Source organism: Electrophorus electricus, chromosome 8, assembly GCF_013358815.1.
Source record: "Electrophorus electricus isolate fEleEle1 chromosome 8, fEleEle1.pri, whole genome shotgun sequence".
NCBI lineage: Eukaryota > Metazoa > Chordata > Actinopteri > Gymnotiformes > Gymnotidae > Electrophorus > Electrophorus electricus.
The window spans coordinates 7,205,543-7,225,748 of NC_049542.1; the positions used below are offsets into that span (position 1 = coordinate 7,205,543).

The 20,206-nt window shown below is 42.7% G+C and overlaps 1 protein-coding gene across 7 annotated transcripts; it reads left to right on the forward strand.

The window, feature by feature from the left end:
* Nucleotides 1–2,376: 2,376 nt before the first annotated feature.
* On the forward strand, nt 2,377–19,536 carry nek1 (NIMA-related kinase 1). Of its 7 annotated transcripts, none has more exons than XM_027028387.2 (36): nt 2,377–2,462; nt 3,745–3,890; nt 4,074–4,170; nt 5,030–5,127; nt 5,540–5,623; nt 5,707–5,774; nt 5,887–5,973; nt 6,368–6,422; nt 7,048–7,248; nt 7,520–7,592; nt 7,729–7,901; nt 8,197–8,265; nt 9,387–9,446; nt 9,618–9,668; nt 9,767–9,847; nt 10,023–10,168; nt 10,356–10,481; nt 10,589–10,691; nt 10,789–10,875; nt 11,597–11,680; nt 11,776–11,853; nt 12,016–12,111; nt 12,237–12,425; nt 12,527–12,592; nt 12,842–13,082; nt 13,251–13,376; nt 13,881–14,054; nt 14,144–14,422; nt 14,521–14,626; nt 14,768–14,850; nt 14,960–15,165; nt 16,554–16,690; nt 16,864–17,147; nt 17,495–17,628; nt 18,117–18,249; nt 18,634–19,536. In XM_027028387.2, the coding sequence occupies exons 2-36, from the start codon at nt 3,774–3,776 to the stop codon at nt 18,645–18,647; spliced, it is 4,206 nt and encodes a 1,401-aa protein (XP_026884188.2). In that variant the 5' UTR covers nt 2,377–2,462; nt 3,745–3,773; the 3' UTR covers nt 18,648–19,536. The 7 variants fall into 7 exon arrangements, with proteins under 7 accessions (XP_026884188.2, XP_035385317.1, XP_026884190.2 ...); XM_035529424.1 differs by having other exon boundaries at nt 12,342–12,425; XM_027028389.2 differs by having other exon boundaries at nt 9,621–9,668.
* The last annotated feature ends 670 nt before the right edge of the window (nt 19,537–20,206 follow it).

The window sequence follows — 20,206 nt, forward strand, 5'->3', positions numbered from 1 at the left end:
TCTGACTTCTCTTTTATGATTTTGCTTTCCTTAGTTTCACACACTTTTTTGTGGTGAAATATGGTAATGTTACTGCTTTATACACTTTATAATATATTAGCTTCTATATAGCCTGCATTATAAGATGAAATAACTTACAAAAGGATATACTGATCAATCTCAGTATTAGTTAAATATACATTCACCAGTCACTTGATTAGGTACAATTGTTAAACTGCTCATTAATGCAAATATCTAATCAGCCAATCAGCCAAAAACAAGTACCAGAATAGAGAAGAAAGTGATTTAAGTGACTTTTAAAATGGTATGGTGGTTGGTGCTACACCGGCTGGTCTGAGTATTTCAGAAACTGCTGATTTACTGCTGTTTTCACACACAACAAACTCTAGGGTTTACAAAGAATGGTCCAAAAAGAGTCCAAAAATATCCAGTGAGCAGCAGTTCTCTGGGTGAAAATGTTATTAATTCCAGAGGTCAGAGGAGAATGGCCAAACTGGTCTGAGCTGATAGAAAGTCAACAGTAACCATAATAACCACCCAGTGCAACCAATGTATGTAGAAGAGCATCTCTGAATGCATAACATGTCCAACCTTGAAGCAAAGGGGCTAGAGCAGCAGAGGACCACACCAGGTGCCACTCCTGTCAGCTAACTGAACAACTCGCATGGGCTTACCAAATTGGACAATGTAAGATTGAATAAATGTTGCTTGGTCTGATAAGCCTTGATGTCTGCTGTGACATTTGGATGATGGGGTCAGAACAACATTTAAAACATGGATCTATTCTGCGTTGTACCAGTGGTTCAAGGTGGTGGTGGTGGTGTAATGATGTGGGGAATATTTTCTTGGCACACTTTGGGCTCCTTAATACAAACTGAGCATTATTTCTGACCACATCCATCCCTTTATGACCACAATGTACCCATCCTCTAATAGCTACTTCCAGCAGAATAACATGCCATGTCACAAAGATCAAATCATCTCAAACTGGTTTTTTGTATATGACTATAGCCTCAGTGTACTCAAATGGCCTCCAAAGTCACCAGATCTCATACCAACAAAGCATCTTTGGGATGTGGTGGACTGGGAGATTTGCATCATGGATGTGCAACCAACAAATCTGGACCAACTGCATGATGCTATCATGTCAATATGTTTCTGGCACCTTGTTGAATCTATGCAATGAAGAATCAAGGCAGTTCTGAAAGCAAAAGCGTGTCCAACCTGCTACTAGCAAGGTGTACCTAATAAAGTGGTTGATGAAACTATATTACATGTAGTCAAGTTAGTGTTGAGCTAAGTCATTCAAATTTACATTTACAATTACTAGGCTGGTCCTGTCTTTAGCATCTGGCTCTTTAATAATTTAGAATTTTGTAGTTCATTTTGTCTTTAAATGAACAAAAACTTAACAAGCACATTCACAGATAGACAGATAGCATAATCATAAAGCCTTTAGCAATACCTGTTCTCAATGAGTAATTGTGCCACCAACAAAATTCCATTATCATACCAATGCTGGGAAAAGATTCCAAATTCTATAATTATGGGAGGAAAAACTATAGGCCTGACTGTACGCCTAAATAATTCACCTACAGGCCTATCATTTATCAAAATATAATTTTCTATTTTATATATTTATAATAGATTTTTATATTTAAAATATAATTTAAAATTTTATCATTTATTTTTAAAATGATCAAAATACAGTAGGCTAATATGTTGACATTCGCGATTCTCTCCTTTGCCTACGTTGTTTAGACATTTAAGTGCTGTATTTCTCTAAGAGATTAATATAGTTTATCTGTAAGGCATTAAGGTCTATATAAGAATTGACGGTTGGAAATGGTGTTATGTGAATATACTCATCTATCCTCCATAACTGCATGTTTCTATAATTTATTTGTAATATAAATCCTAGCTTGTTTAGCTTTTTCTGCGTTTTCTCAATAGCACTTTACCCTATACCGTCTTCTTTTGAAATTATTTATAAAGAATACATTTAAGCAATCTTTTTGCTTGTTATCTAAATATGTTCATGTTTCAGTTCGAAAAATGTGAATGAATAACTCTATACATTTTTAAGTGTTCTGACATTTCTATTAATTGACCTCTTTTGAACAGCAACGTGGAGGCCTACATTAAATAATGAATACGAGAAAACAGTACAATATATTAGTATTGATCGGTAATTCAAAACCGTAGCATCGTATATCCTCCGTGTACCAGCCGGCGACGGTTGCTAGGAGAAATTTGAACAAACATTAACCGACGAACTTTAATTGGCTTAGAACTAAATAGGCAGGCTGGGGAACCTATCACAACACACGTTTCTAGCGCTCGACCAATTACATTCATGCATTAAACTAGCTGGTTCGGTGGAGCACTCGCCACGGAAAGGGTGTTAAAACAATTTCAGGCTTGCGAATTCATCCAGCAGAAACTTGTCCACGCCAAGGGAGGTAAGTTAAAATAATCGCCAACATTTTGCTGTATTCTTATACAACTCTTTTAGAACCGAAGCAGCGGTGTAAGTTGATAAACCTTTTGACTTGAACATACCTGGTAAAATTTGTAATAAGCAGCCATTTTAATGTTGCTAGCCAGCCAGCTAACTAGGTTAGCTGATTCCGTATCCAGATTCCACATCTTCTGTAACGCTAACCTAACTAAGTTAACCTAGTATTAACATAGCTGGGTTAGCTAACCTAGCTAATTTAGCTGGTAATTAAGGAATGTTGGGAATATTACCAGGCAATTTAATATCTTTCCAAAGCCTGCCAAAAGTGTCGAGTCGAAGCCTTATAGATACAAGCCTTATAAGCAATATTATGTTGCAGCTGTGCCATGATCGTTAGGTTATCTAACGCTAGCTAGCGTAGCATACCTAACTACTTTTGAATTAAATAAATGTCCCTCTCTCACCTTTTTCATAGCTTTATTGGTGGCGGTGCCTTTCCAACATCTGTTGAGAACATAGATGCTCTACTGTTATGCGTTCTTGTTTTCCTCGCAGAGCCGTATGTGATATGTCATCGCCAGATTTTTTTATTAAATGTAATCACGCTTCAAGACCATTTATTACATTAGAATTACTACTTTCATGGGCCTGCCCCAATGCAGCTTTGGTAATTGGGTAAGACCGCTGCCCGACCGTCTCTCTCTCTGCCCCCTCTGTGCCCACTGTGTCCTCTTTTCGAGCTTTTTACATGAGTTATAGTCCTTCCAAATACACTGCTTTTTGGTGCATTCATGTTCACGTTAGTGTCTAAAATGCCAGGCAGCTTTGGACAGCGGCCAAACCAGCTGGGAAATGTAATGAGTTAGCCCAGCATGCGTCTGCATTCTGCTGGCTGTCTATATTTAACGCCAGACCTCTGCAGGACTCTTCTCTGCAGCTCTTACTGAATAATAAATTAGAAACCTCATTGGACCAGATAAAATGAAGTTAGAATGTTAAGACACCACTAACAGAGTCAAGCATCCAACAATAACCTTCTTCAGAGAAATGGGCCCTAAGGCATTGTTAATGGGGAAAGTGTGATTTGCGATTTTTCTCCTTTTACATCTATTTTAATTAGGTTTTTTCCAGCTAATGACAACAATAGAGACGACTAAATACTCTGTGTTCTGACAAGTAAAAAATCAGACCTAGGGCCAGTATTTTCCATATGACCTTTTTAAACTGTCTGCCTGATATACTGAGTATGCTAGTGAATATTGATTTTGAGATCAATCTTTCAGCAGCCATAGCATGAGGGATCAAGTCAGACATGGATAAATATGAGAAGGTGAAGAAGATTGGGGAGGGCTCTTTTGGAAAAGCCATCTTGGTCAGGTCCAGGGAAGATGGCCACCAGTATGTCATCAAGGAGATCGGCATCTCCAGGGTAAGCTGTTGACCTTCACTGCAGTATTTTAGAGATCCTGGGATGATAATTTGAGTGAGTAATCAACTCATGCATGTATTTTGTATGCTGGGTAGTTTTGGAGTGTCTGTTCATTTATTCTGGTTTATAGCCAAGCTGCCTAAACAGTCTTACAATGTGTGATATGTCTCTCACTCTCTGCAGATGTCTAATAAAGAGAGACAGGAGTCACGCAAAGAAGTGGCAGTCTTGGCTAACATGAGCCACCCCAACATTGTGCAGTACAAGGAATCTTTTGAAGGTAGCATCCTTTACTTGCTAGTGGCACTGTTCTACACTCAGATTAGGTTGAGTCTCAGAATCAACATAAATCAATTAAACTTCCTTATAGTTCAGATTGTCAGCTATTTTATTCATAGTCTAACTTCACTCCCACTAGCAAACTTGACAGGCTTTGAATGTCGATATGCAATAGATCTGCCACTTTGAGTGATCTGTTCATATTTCCACATGCTTGTTGACAGCCAAACTGAAGTCACAGTCAGATCCTAGAATATGTGTGGGTGTTTTGACAGAACAGATTTTACTATGATTATGGCAGCATGTGTACATTTGCCTAAATGCTATGTGATTGGATCACACATCTACATAAAGAATCCTGAATGCTGAAAGGCTAAGGAGGAGGAGCTCAGTTCCTGATTACACACAAGCAAAAGATAATTTTAAGAACTGTTCAAATATGGTCATCTGTAATATCATAAGCATTCGTAATATCATTTCTTGTGTCATTATATGAAAAATGGAGAAACAAGAAATAAAAAAATCTTGTCTGATGTTCACTGTGTCTGGATAGCACTCTGTGCTTGACAGCCAGACAAGACCTGACTGATGGAGGAAGCTACAAGCCTTGGAATTAAATTATAGGGGTGGATCTGCAAGCACTAATGCCTTCCTGGTCTTCATCAAACTCTGCAGCAGTTCTAGGGAAGGGCGAGTGAGTGAGCATGGAGGGCAGAGAGCACTGCTCTTACTTGTACTCATGAGGCGGTGCATAAATGTAATCTTCAAATGTCAAGGAGGTACTTAAGCTGTGCAGTGACACGATTGTTAATTTTTCATCTGTCACATTTGCCCCACCCTTGTCTTTTGTCTCTCTGTAGAGAATGGTTGTTTGTATATAATAATGGATTATTGTGAGGGAGGTGACCTGTTTAAGAAGATCAACAATCAGAAAGGGATTCTGTTCTCTGAGGAGCAGGTGAGTAGAGTACTCAAAAGTGCTCAGTTCTGCTGTGTCTGTCTGCAGTTACGCTTCACCTTAGAGTACCAGGCATGCAGGAAAGTAAATTCAATCAAATCTGCCAAGAGTGGTTGGGCATTATTAGACTACACCATTCAGCTGGGTTCCTTTAATAGCCCATAAGGTTTTAAAAGAATTTTTAATTTTGTTTTTAATAATGAGTGTTTGTTCTTCTCTGTACACATTTGACACATTTTATTTTATTTTATTTTATTTCAGAAGCATTAAATACATACTTTTGAAACACTATGAAAACTAGAACAGTTCATTGTCAGAAATTAACACCATGGATACTTGAACTTAATGCACACAATAATATTGGGCGTCTGTTTCAGATGCATTCCATTGCTTTCTTCTTGGTCTTCTACAGATACTTGACTGGTTCGTGCAGATATGCCTGGCTCTAAAACATGTACATGACCACAAGATCCTGCACAGAGATATTAAGTCACAGGTAGTAAGATGGTGGTGCTAATATATCAAGATACTTTATCCCTTGCACACAGGTTAAGCTACAATCTCTTCTTCCCATTCTAGAATATTTTCCTTTCCAAGGACGGTACAATACAGCTTGGGGACTTTGGGATCGCTCGAGTTTTAAATAGGTAAGACGTATTGTTTGTTTATGTATTCTGTGACTTTCATGAATATGCCTTCTGAAAATTATTTGTATAGATAGCACATTTTGAAGTGTTTGATTTCATCTGTTGGGAGCAGTACGGAGGAGTTGGCCAGGACCTGCATTGGAACACCCTACTATCTTTCCCCTGAGATATGTGAAAATAAACCATACAACAACAAAAGGTAATGTGCCTATAAGGTTGGGTGGGTGAGGGATGCCACTTTCTTGAATGTTTATCCGTAGATGGTGCACACTTACAGCTTGCTGAGTCATCCCATGGATGGATGAAGCATGACAGTCAAGTCCTTGCTCACTGGGCGGCTGCACGCTGCTGGCTTGGAAAATCAGTGCCGCATCAATCCCCTCTGAACTCTTTAGTCCTCAGTTCAATGTAGCCTGACATGCAAGCTTGGATTTGGTACTGCTTACTGTTGTTAATTGATGCAGAGAGGCATACACAGTTATTGTGTCTTACTGTGCTCTGTGTTGTTGTGTATATGTGTGTTAAATGTGCCCAGGATTTTACTAATGTTTCTCTGTCCGTTTCTTTTTCCCATCTCTCTTTTTGTCTGCTAGTGATATTTGGGCGTTGGGGTGTGTCCTGTATGAAATGTGCACACTTAAGCATGCCGTAAGTACAACATAGCTTGCAGTTTAGCTTTTTGTCTACATGCGTGGGTGTTTGTGTGCGCTTATGCATGTGTTAGTGTAAGGTTGTCAGTCTGCTGCCATACGCAGTAAGTTAAATCTACTTTGTGTTCTCTGTTTTGGGTCTAAACCTTTTTTCCCTTCTCTGGTTCCCTTGTATATATTCTCTTGCCACCCTGCTTGAATATAGATTGTCCACTGAGAACATCAGTCCTGTCAGTCTTTTAGTACTGTTGACTTACGTAGTGACACTGGCAGACTCGCTTCTAACCCCCTGCTTGACAGTGGGAGGACCCAGAAATCTCTCTGCTCAGGGTCCACTGATAAAGTTCGACTGTAGGGTACCCAGAAATGAAACAGCAAGAGAGATATGACTGCAGAGCTCTGGGGAAGTACATCTACCTTGATATGCCTGCTGAAACAGCAGGCATATCAAAGAAACAAAATCTGCTTTCTTTGATGCTGTGCTTCGTAAGCTTGACACCAAGCTCGCTTAATCCCTGTCTTGAATGACTACTGTTTTCCCTGTGATCACACATAGACGTGTTTCACGTCTCTTTTCTCCATGCTTTGATGCCCTTGCCTGGTGTTTACCCCTCATCTGTCAGTTCGAGGCTGGGAATATGAAGAACCTGGTGCTGAAGATCATCCGTGGCTCGTACCCACCCGTGTCTGTGCACTACTCTCAGGACCTGCGCACTCTGTTGGGCCAGCTGTTCAGGCGCAACCCTCGGGAGAGACCATCTGTCTCTGCCATACTGGACAAGCCGTTCCTCACCCGCAGAATCAACAGATTCCTCTCTCCACAGGTTAGCTATATGTGTGTGTATATACACACACACATATATACACACACAAACAGGAAAGAAATATGGATCCGCGTCCTAGACCTGAAGTTTAGTCCAAGTGCCCATAGTAATTTAGCATGCATGAAAACTCAGTAGGATTCTTTTAGGTGTGGTAGGATTCCTTTAGAAACTGATTTGTTTGGTAGTGTGTAAACTGTCCATAGAGTAACTAGCGAACCTGTGGTTCTGGTTTGATCTGCTTCAGAAATGTTGCTTGTGTGGTTTGTTTCAGCTTATTGCTCAGGAATTCAGCACATCTCTTCTGCTCAAACAGCCCAATGTGAGTGAGGACCCAGTTGTACCAGGTTGGTACACTTCCTCAATTTCTTTCAAACACACATGAATTTCACAAGTCTGAAGCACCACACTGAAGTCATGTGTGTGATTCAGCCGGTATGCTGTTGTCCTGTCCAATCGGAACCCTTCTGCCCTCTCTCCCAGCCAAACGTCCTGTACCTTGCCCTGCCCACATCAGCTCTGCCCAGAAGATCACCAAACCAGCTGCCAAATACGGAGTGCCTTTAACAGTGAAGAGACCTGCTGACATGGGCAGAAAGGCAGCTGATGTAGCCAAGAAACCAGCGGACAGAAAGCCTGGAGTCAAACTCAAGCAGGTGACGTATGCTGGAGACTGGCGACAACCTGGCTGTTGAGCACTGACCCTTGTGCACACGTTTGTTTATTATAGCTAATGGTTTTGGCATGTAAGGTTCCCATCGGCAAACACAGCCCCTCCCTTTTCATACACGTTACCTGTTGCTCATGAGTCGTTCGAGGCCCCAGAGGGCAGGGTTGCTGCTCTACCTGTGTACATGTATTCATGAAAGAGTCTGTTCACATCTCTGATAACGAAGTAGTGTTTGTGAGCGAGGGACGTCTTATCACGCCCTGGTGTCATGTGTTGTCCAGGCTCCCCCTCCAGCAGCAGTTCAGAGGAGAATGAGTCGAATGGAGGAGGAGGAGAGGAGGAAGCACGAGGTACCCCAGAGAGCGCTCCCTCCTTGCTGCCCCCTGTACTAACACACCCAGTCTCCTCTCATTTCTTCCCCTTTAACTCCTGTCCAGCCAGCCTTGTCCTGAGCTACAGCCTGTGAACTTGAGTGACTAAGCAGCTGTAAGCACTGTCGTAATGCCTCAACAGCTAGTATGGGGAATATTGTCTGAAGCACCAGGAGGTTTTTGAGCTCAAGTGAAGTTTCTCAAGTTCAAGTAAATTCATACCACCTTAATCAGGTAAAATATACCCAGAAGACTGCTGCAGCTTATGTGATGGGGGCTAGAAACACCAAGTTTACCAGAAGATACCAAGCCTACCATTACTTGTTACCATTACTAATGTACGTCAATGAACATGAAAAACGTGTGCAGCAGATTGAAAAGAACCAAAATGAAGTTCATCTTCAGGCTGCTTTTTTAGTGGGATTTAGGAATTTAAATTCAGTTTTTCCAAAACTACAGCAAGAGTATCAAAGATGAGTTTGTATGGATTTGTAATAGCCAATGCCAGTTTTCCCTTGATTACGGAAAAAAAGACACACAAGACATTACACGCTGTGATTTCCTTTACTCTTAGCATTAGCACACTGTCAGGGGCTACCAGTTCCTGTCGTCCCAGTTCTTTTAATTCCCTGTTATTGCATAATGATCTATTCAATAGGGATGCAGCATTTTCTCTTTGTTCCTGCTTTGTGGTGTCCTCCTGCTTTGCTCCATGTGCATTCTGCCCAATCAGAGGGCATTCCGAATCTCTTTGCCTTCTCCCTGTTTTTTAAAAGCCCTAGCAGAGCCTACACCTACGTGTTTAATCTGTGCTTTGAAATGTTGAAGGTTTTTGGCCTTGCATGTTTAAGTTACTAAATGGTACTTTTAAAGTTTTAAACCTATTATACAAGCCAACTTATTTTGTGTACACCTTTTACCTAAGCAATCCTGTAATCGGGCAAAAACGTTTTGTGATTTAATCCAGTTGTTGGTCTTTGCAGTAAAATTACACAAAGTAAAAAAAAAGCTTTTTGCACTGTTGTGACACGACATTGAAGTCATTCCTAACTGAGCGATAATGTGGTGATTTTTCTCTTGAATCTGTGTTGTGGTGCCAGGAGGGAGTGAGGAAGAAGCGGCTTGAAATAATGGAGAGAGAGAGGAAACAGAGAGAGCAGGTGGGCTTTCATTCTTAAGGACTCTTGAAGTTAGGCTGCCCACTAATTTTGGCTGTATTTTGGTATGACATTCTGACACCTTTCTCAATCTTATTGGGCTGCATTTCTGCCTTCATGGCATGATTCACAACTTCAATTCAAAGCACATTCTTTCTTTTTTTCTTATACTAGCAGATGTTTGTCCTGAAAGCTGCTCAGATGAAAAGATTTGAGAGGGAAAAGGTGAATTTTACATTTAGGTCTCTAACATGCTTATTACCCTACTGGGACACAGTTATGTTATCAGGCAGTAAATGTAAACTTTGACCTTTGCATCCCAGCTTAATCGGATCAATCGTGCACGGGAGCAAGGCTGGAGGCATGTTCTGAGCTCCAGTGGTGGTAGCAGCCCAGAGAGGAAGGTACAGAACTCCTCCTCTGCTTTTTTTTACCTAGAATAACTTTCCCAGTGAATGAAAGGGGCATTAGTGAAGAAGACTTAGCTTAAAGTGCCTGGAAGTTTCTATATGTCTTTCTGCCTGTCAATATTTCATCTACTTACTTCTCTATTTCTTTCATAAACGTCTGGTATGTTAGTTTTATGGGGGCGGAGGCATGGGAGCCCCTCCTCCCCCTCCACCTGCCCCTGTTCCTGCCCCTGTCCACATTCAACCTCCACTGCCAGGACCAACCCCTGCTCCTAAAGAAGTAGCCAGAGCTTCAGCGGATAACAGTCCAGCAACGTAAGATGAGTTGGAGATGAATAGTTACTGGAGGAAGATCCATTGGGCAAGAGTTTGACTTAGACCGACCATCTATACATGTGTTAGACATTGTAATGTTTTTGCCCTTTGGGTGATTCACAAACAATTTGATCACTTTTAGTATGTCTCAGTGAAGTATTCAGATCACTTTATTTTTACAATGCAGGGTGGCAGGAGACCCTAGAGTGCTGAACGGTCACGTCTGTCTGCCACATTTGGATTCTGTCAACAAGGGGACACGGAGGACCAGTCTCCAGAACGAGACTGCGTCCAAAAACGACTATGCCCACAGGTCCGGACCTGGTCCCTTCGCATCTTCGTCCACTAATCATCAGCTGGGTTGGCATGTCAGGACTGGCTTTAGGCAAGCCTTCATAAGTCTGTTAACCATGTCTGCAGGTTGCGGGCGCAGCTGGCAGCAGAGAAGGCCAAACAGGTGGAGGAGTTCCTGCAGCGGAAACGAGAAGCCATGCTCAATAAAGTTCGTGCTGAAGGCCAGCTGGTAAGAGCCCTTCCCGTGTGATGCTGATACCCTGATGTCTGTTTACTGGATTGTATGACGTCAGTAATATTGCGCTGTTAAATCGAACGGCAAACAGGGGGCCCGGCAAAACCTGGCCGCCATCTTTGTGAGTCGGACAAACTCCTCGCGATGCAGGAGACCCAGGGTCAACAAAGAGGAGGAGGTAGGAGGATGGATAAGGCCAAATGCTCCTCCTCAACCCTTTTGTTTTAAAATCCATCATCACTCTTCAATATCCATCCCCCACCCCCTTCTGTGTTGTGCTGTAACTGCTCACCAGTGCCACCTGATGGTCACTCTCCTGCCCTTGCATGAAGGTGGTCGACGCTTTATTCACACACACTAAAAAAGCAATTTTATTAACGCTCCATAGGAAGTTATTTGGTTGCCACATGTTATTTTGTTGATGCGGTACAGCGTTTCCACCCATCTGGATGGTCTTGTGCTGTTTTGGCCAGAACAGGTTCTGAGCATGACTGAGGAATCCCCTTCATTGCACTGCTATCTGAATTCCCACATAATGTTCACTTTTTCATTTGCCCCCTCCCATGTGTCATGCACAGTTTTTGTTTAACACCTCAAGTGTTGAAGCCCTTGTCTTGGTATTTTTATTTTCTACCATATTGTTGTCTATATGTACATGTTTAACGTGTAATTAAATACTGCAACTTTGGGTGCCCCACCCCCACCTTGCCAGTCTCTGTGTTTTGGATATCGTTGACATTTTCTAAATGAGAACATGTTATCTAGTCCATGCTTAATTTTAATGTTTGGCAAGAGATGCATTGTCTGTTTTATTTTTGTGTGCAGTTGTCTGGGTGTACATGTACGAGTTCTTCATAGCTGATGCGTTTGTGTTAATTTCATGCATTTGTGATTTGCAGGAGTACCTGTCCCGGCTGAGGCAGATCAGATTGCAGAACTTTAATGAGCGTCAGCAGATCAAAGCTCGCCTCAGAGGAGAAAAGGTACACACACAAATTAAACAAGTACATGCCTTGTGTTTTTAATGTGTCCAGTGTTACTTTATTGCTCTTGCTCTGTGATGATATTTGTTTCCCAGCAAGACGGTGAGTGCCCAGACAGTAAGGAATCCTTTGAGGAGCTGGAGCTCAGGAGGAAAAAGATTGAAGCTCTGAAGGTCTGAAACTTCTGTATGTTCCCCCATTTGCAATAGGCAATGAGTAATTTGTGGATATTTCAGACTTGAGAAACGAGAGCTTGTTGTCCTCAGCTTTTATGCAGGTACACCTGCCAACAGCAGTACTGGCTGTAGCCATGTCTGTATGCTCGTGTGTGGCAGGCCCAGTCCAAGGCCCGTGCAGCTGTGCTGAAAGAGCAGCTGGAGAAGAAAAGGAGGGAAGCGTATGAGCGGGAGAAGAGAGCCTGGGAAGATCATGTGCGTTGGACACCTCTCGCTCACATTGCTCAGGGCTTTGTTACTCTGATTGCTCTTTCATAGCTTTCTGCGTCTTCTCATACATTAGGGCTGAAAGGTAGGTACTGTATCTTGTGATCTTGTAGCTTGTGGCTCGAGGTGTGAAGGTTGCTATAGCTCCTGCAAGTGGAGTTGCACCTGCTGCAGCTCCTCTCCCCACCCCACCACCTCAGCCCAACCTCACCCCACAGGACGCTGTCACTAAAGCCTCGCTGTCCTGTAGACCCACCACTCCAGCCATCTCCATGACGGCAGCACTGAAAGATGTGGGCGCGGTTAGTGTGAATATCAAACAGGCTGAATTTTGGTAGTTAAACTCCAGGAACTGGAATATACCTGGAGGGTGATGGTATTGCATGAATTGACTCCCTCATAGATTGTGTCTGGACAGAATTCCCCGACAAAGGAGGCAATCCCAAATTTCGACACAGCAGCTGTTCAGGTAAGAAATGAAACCGATCTCAACCTTTGTTACACATGGTGACTAATAAGAGCTTACACAAGGAATCATTTAACACTCCCCAAGTTTTCTTATTAAAAAAGACAATTAAACAGTTTTATTCCACTTAATGTTATGCTGGCTACATCCCATTCAAATGGCTTTGACATTAAATGAAAACGATGTCAAAGAATTGCAGGCAACTGCTGGTCCTGAGAAAACCTCAGAGCTTCTTCTTGCTGATGCATTCAGAGTGAGAGGAAGGAGATTCTGCGCAGGCTGAATCAGAACCTGAAGACTCAGATTTCTGAAGCAGAGAATGTTGGAGAGGCGACGCCAACCAGTGTGCCTCAACCTGCCCCTCAGACCAGTCTGCCAGTCATGGAGGAGAGACCACCATCTGGAGCTGATAGGCGCAGGTGGGAGGCCGGAGCTCAGCCCATACTGCCTGTAACACAGCAGACTCTGGTGGACACCTGTAGCAGTACAGAAGGTATCATTTTAGAATGCATCCCAGCAGCTGACAATACAACAAATAACTAAACCAAATGCTAGAAAACAGTTTTCCTCCTTTTTCCTTATCTGTCTGTGTACCTACCCAACTGCCATTCCTGTCTCATTCCTACCACATTTTCCTTCTTTCCATGTTCCCTCCTGCCAGTGTCTCAGTCAGTGTCTCCAGAGGCGATTGCTCCCAATGGTGGTGATAGAAAGAGGTGGCAGGCAGAAGCAGCTCCTCTGTCTGTGGCTCACCAGACTCTAGACGAGACCATTCTCAGTACAGCAGGTATGGTTCTACCTGTATTCACATTACACTACTCCCTGTGCTGACTTACTCAGTTGGGTGCTGAATGTCTGACTTCAGCACTAAAAGTGATAGTTTGCCTTCCTAGATTCCTGATCGGCATCCCTGCCTTGACATGCTTGGTAAATATCAGCCCCAAATATGATCAGAACAAAGTTTCTTGTAACAATAACAGCATCTCTGCTGGAGGGGGAAGATTCAGTTAGCAGCTTTGAGTTAAAAGACTGTTAACTGGTTTAACAGTGGGGGGGGGGTTGCTACGTTGCATGACTTCAACACTGATCCCTATAGCAACCAAGCTAAAGAAGACAAATAAACCCCTGAGTCTACTGAATAGCATTCTTGATTTTATATTTTCCACATGGGTAGGACTGTCACTGTGTTTTGCATTACTATTTTCCATAGTGTAGGTAATTATGTCTGTACTCTTTGTAGTGTTCTGTAATGTTTATACAAGACACATGCTGTCACTGTGTTGTGCTGCAGAACAGACAGTAGGTGAGGTCATTCCTATGGAGCCCTGGAAGGGGGAGGGACTTATGAAAGCATGGGGCCCGCCTCCAGTTTTGGAGGTTCTGAAAGTATTAGGGGAGGAGGTGGAGCTTCAGCCAGTCACCCAGGGCCTGAGTCATGCCAGCATCTGTGACAACACACTTACCAGTAAGCTACTGATTTTATTAAGAAGTAGTTTAGGCTAGATGGACTGATTTAACATTCTAGTAATTTATCTATTGTCATTGTCTCTGCAGAAAGCCTTAAACCTACGGTTGAGCCTTCAAATGAAACTGATTCATCAATACTGGGCCCTTCCCCTCAGCCAATTCAATCTGCCATTGACCAGAACCAAGAAAGCAGAGATTTTATTGGAAAGAATGAAAGTCAGCTAACTGCCATATGCTTAGAACTTGAACAGCAATCTGAATATGAGAAGACTGTGTCAGAAGCAGAGGAGGACAGAAGTTGTGAACAAATTGCAGGCTCAACAGAGAATTTTCTAAATCCTATTCCTGGTGAAAAAGAGACTGAGGGTAATTTCCTAACATACACATGACAAAAATCATCATTCAGAAAACTTCGAAAAGTAGCACATATGTATAAATATTTTTGTCCCTGTGTATGTGTTTAGGAGCAGATGAGGTTGATTCTTTGGTCCTGGAGGAGGGCCCTCTGGTGGCCTCCAAGCCCCCAGCTAGAGTGATGCATGCATGGGAACAGGAAACTTTGCAGCCTCGGTGAGGGCTAACACATTTCCCTTTGTAGTACTGTGTGTGTGTGTGTGTGTGTTTTATTTTTATAAAGTCATTACATGCACACAAAGTTCAGCAATTGAAATGTCGCATGCTGTGTTCAAAATATTGCCATTACTGTTCCAGGCCAGGTGGGGGCAGTGTAATACTGGAAGCGCAACAAAAAGAAGAGGACAGGGGTAATGAAGCAAAGCAGGCTGAGCTCACAGGTACTCATCTGTTAGTTGACCTACTTTGTTTGTGTGTGTGCGTGGTGTTCTGTTGACTATTTTTTTTAAATCTCTCTCTCTCTGTCTCTCTCTCTCTCTGTGTCTGAAGAGGCAGCTTTTGTGAAGGTGAGCTGCAGTCCTGTGCACCGCCTCACAGTGGCGCTCTCTGTGCTCTCTGCCCAGTCCTCGGTAGAGGACTCCTCGTCCTCTCTGGCCTCCCGCTCCCGGTCCGTGTCACCGCTGCGCTCCCGCCGCACCAACGATGCTCTCCTCATCGGCCTCTTCAATGGCTTCTTTGACGCCAACAACCCCAAGGTGAGTGCTGCCACAGTAATCGTGGCTGATCATGTCGTGGAGATGGAGGCAGGTGTTGATGCATTCAATCTCCCATCCTGACAACAAGTGAGCATCAGCAGAGCCTTAGATCACTGGGACCCCAGAGAACACCAAAGAACCCCTTAGTAATACCATTTACTCAGCTTCTGACCCAGTGAGACTTTGCTGCCAACAGTGGATAAAGTGGGTGCAGACATATAACTGACTTGATTTGTACATTGAGTCATCACATATTGGTTAGCTATATCTAATGGACTGCCATACAATTGGCTTTAAAAATCTGTAAAATGTAAATTATAATCCACCACTATTACACTCAGTTGACATGTGTTTTAGGTATGTCAGCACCCTAAATGCTGTTGATGCAAACATTTATTAATAAAGCATAAACTGGATGCATTTGTGTATATCTAAATGTTTATACATATAAAATATTCAGACATAATCTGCCCTGTTTTCTAAGCAGGTCATTTATGAAAGTAGCCACTGGAAACATGAGAGAAGCTACCATCTCTTGCAATGAATGAGATGTTACCATCACTCAGTTATCTTGATTACTCACAACTGGTAGTGAAAGGGTAGTCCACAGGTACAGCTAGAGAGTTGGTTTGGAGGACTAAATAAATTGATCACATTATGCTATTTATATTATACTATTGGCATTGTGTTGTAAGTTCAGGTTTGTTAGACACTAGAGCAAGATCTCTCTGTGTGTGTGTGTGTGTGTGTGTGTGTGTGTGTGTGTGTGTGTGTGTGTGTGTGTGTGTGTGTGTGTGTGTGTGTGTGTGTGTGTGTGTGTGTGAGAGTAACAGATGTGTGCTCATGCAGGAATGTGTGTGCGTGTTTCAGGCTTGCTGGGCGAGGGCAACACAATGTGAAAAGGTGTGTGTGTGTGTGTGTGTGCGTGTGTGCTCTCACAGCATTGCAGTGTGTCATGTAGATCTGCTGTGTATGCGTGTTTCTCTCGCGCGCGCTCTCTCTCTCCTATACACACCCCATCTGATAAATGTAAAAATGCAATCTACTATTATCTTGCACACACCACACTATCAAGCAACATAGCTGGTGCTCAACAATCCTGTTCTAAGAGTCCATAGTGTCCAATTGGCTTTCCCATTCAATCACTCCACAGAGAGCACCTGCACAAACACAGATTGTCCAGTAGTACATTTTCTTACTTTAATGCTCTTAAGAAAATGTACTTATGTTTATGACTGCTGTAACCAGCTCTTGACTGTGTCAAGGTCATCACCTTGCAGTACTGCAGCAGTAGATGCTTCTTGTAATGACAGGTGTGTCACACTACATTATTACTGGTTTCATGTTTCTCCCTAATGGGGTATGTCCATCTAATGTGTGTCCATTAGATGCTGAGGACTTGCTCTCTGCCGGATCTCGGCAAACTCTTCAGTGCCTCAGAACCAGATGGTGCTTCTGCCCATGACAATAATTTGGAGATGGAGGATCTGGAGGACAAAGAGGATGAGCCGTCTGAGACTGAAGAGTAAGAAACGAACACACAGACACACACACACACACACTCATGCACTACAATTATTTCCTGCCAACGGTACTTATGTTCTACTTGGAGCTTTGGAACGATTTGCTTGAGATGGATTTTTCTTTCTTTGTCTTTGTGTTTTCCTGTCTTCTTTCCTTCCTGCTTATCTGTGTTAGTATATATGAGGATGAGGATCTGAGGGAGCTCAGGGCCTCTATGGAGAGACTGCTCCATCAGCGCCATAGCAACGATGCCTCCGACGAAGACGTCGCTGGTTCTAATGGCAGCCCCGGCGACGAAGACGAACGCAGGCTGTCCAGTGCCATCTGCATCCATGCTGAGGATGAGGTTGCCAGCGGCAATGGGAGTGAGGCGGGGCTGCTGCTCAGTAATGGCCTCACAGCTGAGGAAGAGGAGGAGCAGAGCAGCGAGAGGCAGCTGAATGAAGAATGGCATTCGGGTATCTTATTACAGTGCTACACACACCATGACCCACTGAAAATGTGCCACAAAATTAGCCCATGTTGCTGAATTAGCAGGGGAAGCTTCATTTACAGTATATGTGAATTTTTCAATGATAATAATATTGGCTACTGTCAGTTAGTGATACTTCATGGCCCTAGTATACTGTGCAAAGACTGTGTTGTAGCTATAAATCTATCTGCCTGACAATCATTCCTTTACTAATTTCAGAGTGTAAAGAGGTGCTGTTAGTACTAATGTGACAAAGGTTTATCGCACAGGGTTAATGTAAATAATCCTGTTGGGTAAATGCTTCTGTATCTCATTTCTCATGTATGTGCGTAGATGGTAGTGAGGAAGAGGAGGCAAGTGATTCAGAGCAGCAGGACAGTATCTTCAGCCGTCTGGAAGAGCTGCGTTTCCATCTGGAGCAGGCCATGGGTTTCGAGCACTTCATTGAGGCCTACAACAAGATTAAGGTTCGATTACTCAGCCAGGTTGGATGCCTGTAGCCTCCTGACCTGAGATCAGTCAACTGTACACCTGATCCTGATCTACACACTGAAAATATTACTCTCTTCTTCTTTCTAGCTTTCTCTTTCAACTTAACTATCTGGAAACCCATGTTTTAAATGATTTACATGACCACAATTTGTAATGCGTTTTGTGTAGCATTTATGGAAAGAGGTTAGTTGAGAGTATTCTACAAGTGAGTCTGGCATGGCAGACTTTCTGCTGATATGAATTGGGGGGGAAAAAAAACACCTCACTTTCCTCCTGTAGTAGACACAAATAGTACAACCTGGGCTAATTTAGCCTTTTTCAAATCCCTCTGGAGATTTTGTATGTCCCCTCTTGCTTGGCATCCTTTTCTTCTGTCTGTGTGTGTCTGTGTGTGTCTGTCTGTCTGTGGCGGGGGGGGATGTCTCTCTGTTTATGTGTATTAATTGTACATCTGGCCTGACAGGCCATCCATGAAGATGAAGATGAGAACATCGATATGGGCTCCAGCATGGTGCAAAGCATATTGGGACATGAGCACCAGCACCTGTATCCCAAGATCCTCCACTTAGTCATGGCAGATGGAGCGTACCAAGAAGGTATGTGTGTTCACGCACATTAATCACCATGCAAGAAGCAATAACTGATTAATTCAATAACTGGTTACACTGATACTAATCAATGGAAACAACATTATTTGGATCATTGAGTGTAGTTCATTATGCAATAAAGACAAAGCACAACCAGGACAGCGTGCTTTAAATCTTAATTCAAACCATCTGGTGCTGAAATCCTTGCTTTCTGTCCTCTGGAAGTCACCGTGTAAAACTCTTCCAGATCCTCCTGCTCTTTACCATCAGTGCTTCTTTCCTTCATTTCACTCTCAGTGTCTGTCTGTCTGCCCCTCTCTCTCTCTCTCTCTCTCTCTCTTTCTCCCTCTCTCTCTCTCCCCCTCATATTCTTCTGTCTCTGTCTCCCTGCAGATAATGATGAATGAGGCATTCCTCTGGGCTGCCTTGGACAATCTGCTTGGCAGACTGAAGTCTTCCCATAATGCTATGCATGAAGCCGAGAGTGTGCATGCAGCGAGTGGGGGTGCTGGGCTTGCGGACACGTGGCCTAGTTTGGAGCTCACAGATGACCATCTACTTCCATGGCCAGCATCTATAGCACTTCTGTGTAAATTAGATTTGTTTGAAAAATAATATAATGTTTATTTAACCAAAGCCCAAGTTGGTAACAAAAAAGGGGTAGTGGCAGAGAGAGTGAGAAAATGTGTGTTTCTGTTGACAGGTTGTGTGCGATCACGTCTCACTATACTGTATTTACAAATAACTGACGGCATGGTGATACGAAGGTTAGGGCTCCATTATTTGTCCAGTGTCAGGTGCTTACTTATAACAAGAGGCAGAGCTCAGCCAAATATCTGCCTTGTAAGAAACCAGTGTAACATTTATATTGGTCTATTCACACACAACCACACACACACCTCTCTTTCTACTTTTTACAGAAAGGAAAATCTTTTACGGAAGGCATGCCAAATCTGTGCATTAGAACTCCTTCCATGTTTCCTGTGTTCAAGAAACTCAGTTTAGTCACGCGGAAAGCCTGGGCAGATGTTGCTGTGAGCCTGTTCACATTGCTCATTAAGAGCAGCCACATAGAGTATGCATTGACTGACTGTATTTCTGAAGTTTTAGAATGTTTGAGTACCTTGTGCATGCTTTATACATGCCTTATGCTGTTGCACTTCTTTTGTGATGTAAATGGAATGATGTCATTGTAGCAGCTACTACTATGATGTACAGAATACTGTCAAAAAGAGTACAGGAAGGGGCAAATAAAAGTTGTATCTTTGTATTCATAAATAAATACTTTTTTTGTTAGTTTTGTGTGCTTGTGACTCCTCTGTCTGTCTGGGCCTTGGACGAACCAGTGTAAACCAAGCAGTCAACCATGTTTGCTCAGGACCATGATGCCTTCTACCAGTGTCTTTTTTTTTTTTTTTTTTTTTTTTTTCTTCAGCATCCATCATGGGTGGGATTTTCTTTTCCACTTATGAAACATGGTTTGACCCATTTCCAATTTTGCTATTTATCAAAAGCAAACGTGTGCAGCAATCACACATCCCACTTGGAGCAAAATCAGGGTTTTCCCCAACCCCAGTCCAACAGTCATAAACTCACAATGATGACCTCAACACACCAGTAGATTGTGTGTGTGCATGTGTGTATTGAGTATGTATGAGAGAATGAAAGAACCTGGAGAGCTTAAGCTGCCCCATTTTTTATATTGTAACTCTACCCTTTAGCTTTTACAACCACAATTTTACTGACATGTAGAACTCACTAAATTACTGCTAAATGCTAATCTGCTGCAGTTATGGGCTTTGATTGTGGCTTGGATGGTGGGTGTGTGCATTCAAGCCTGGTGCTTTAACACTTGTGCTTCAAAAGTGTTCTAATTTTGAGAATTGTTTTTATTCTTTGAAGTTTTGTAGGGTTTTTAAGTGCTCCAAATATGCCAGTGTGGTCATGTATTGCCTTTCCCCATGTT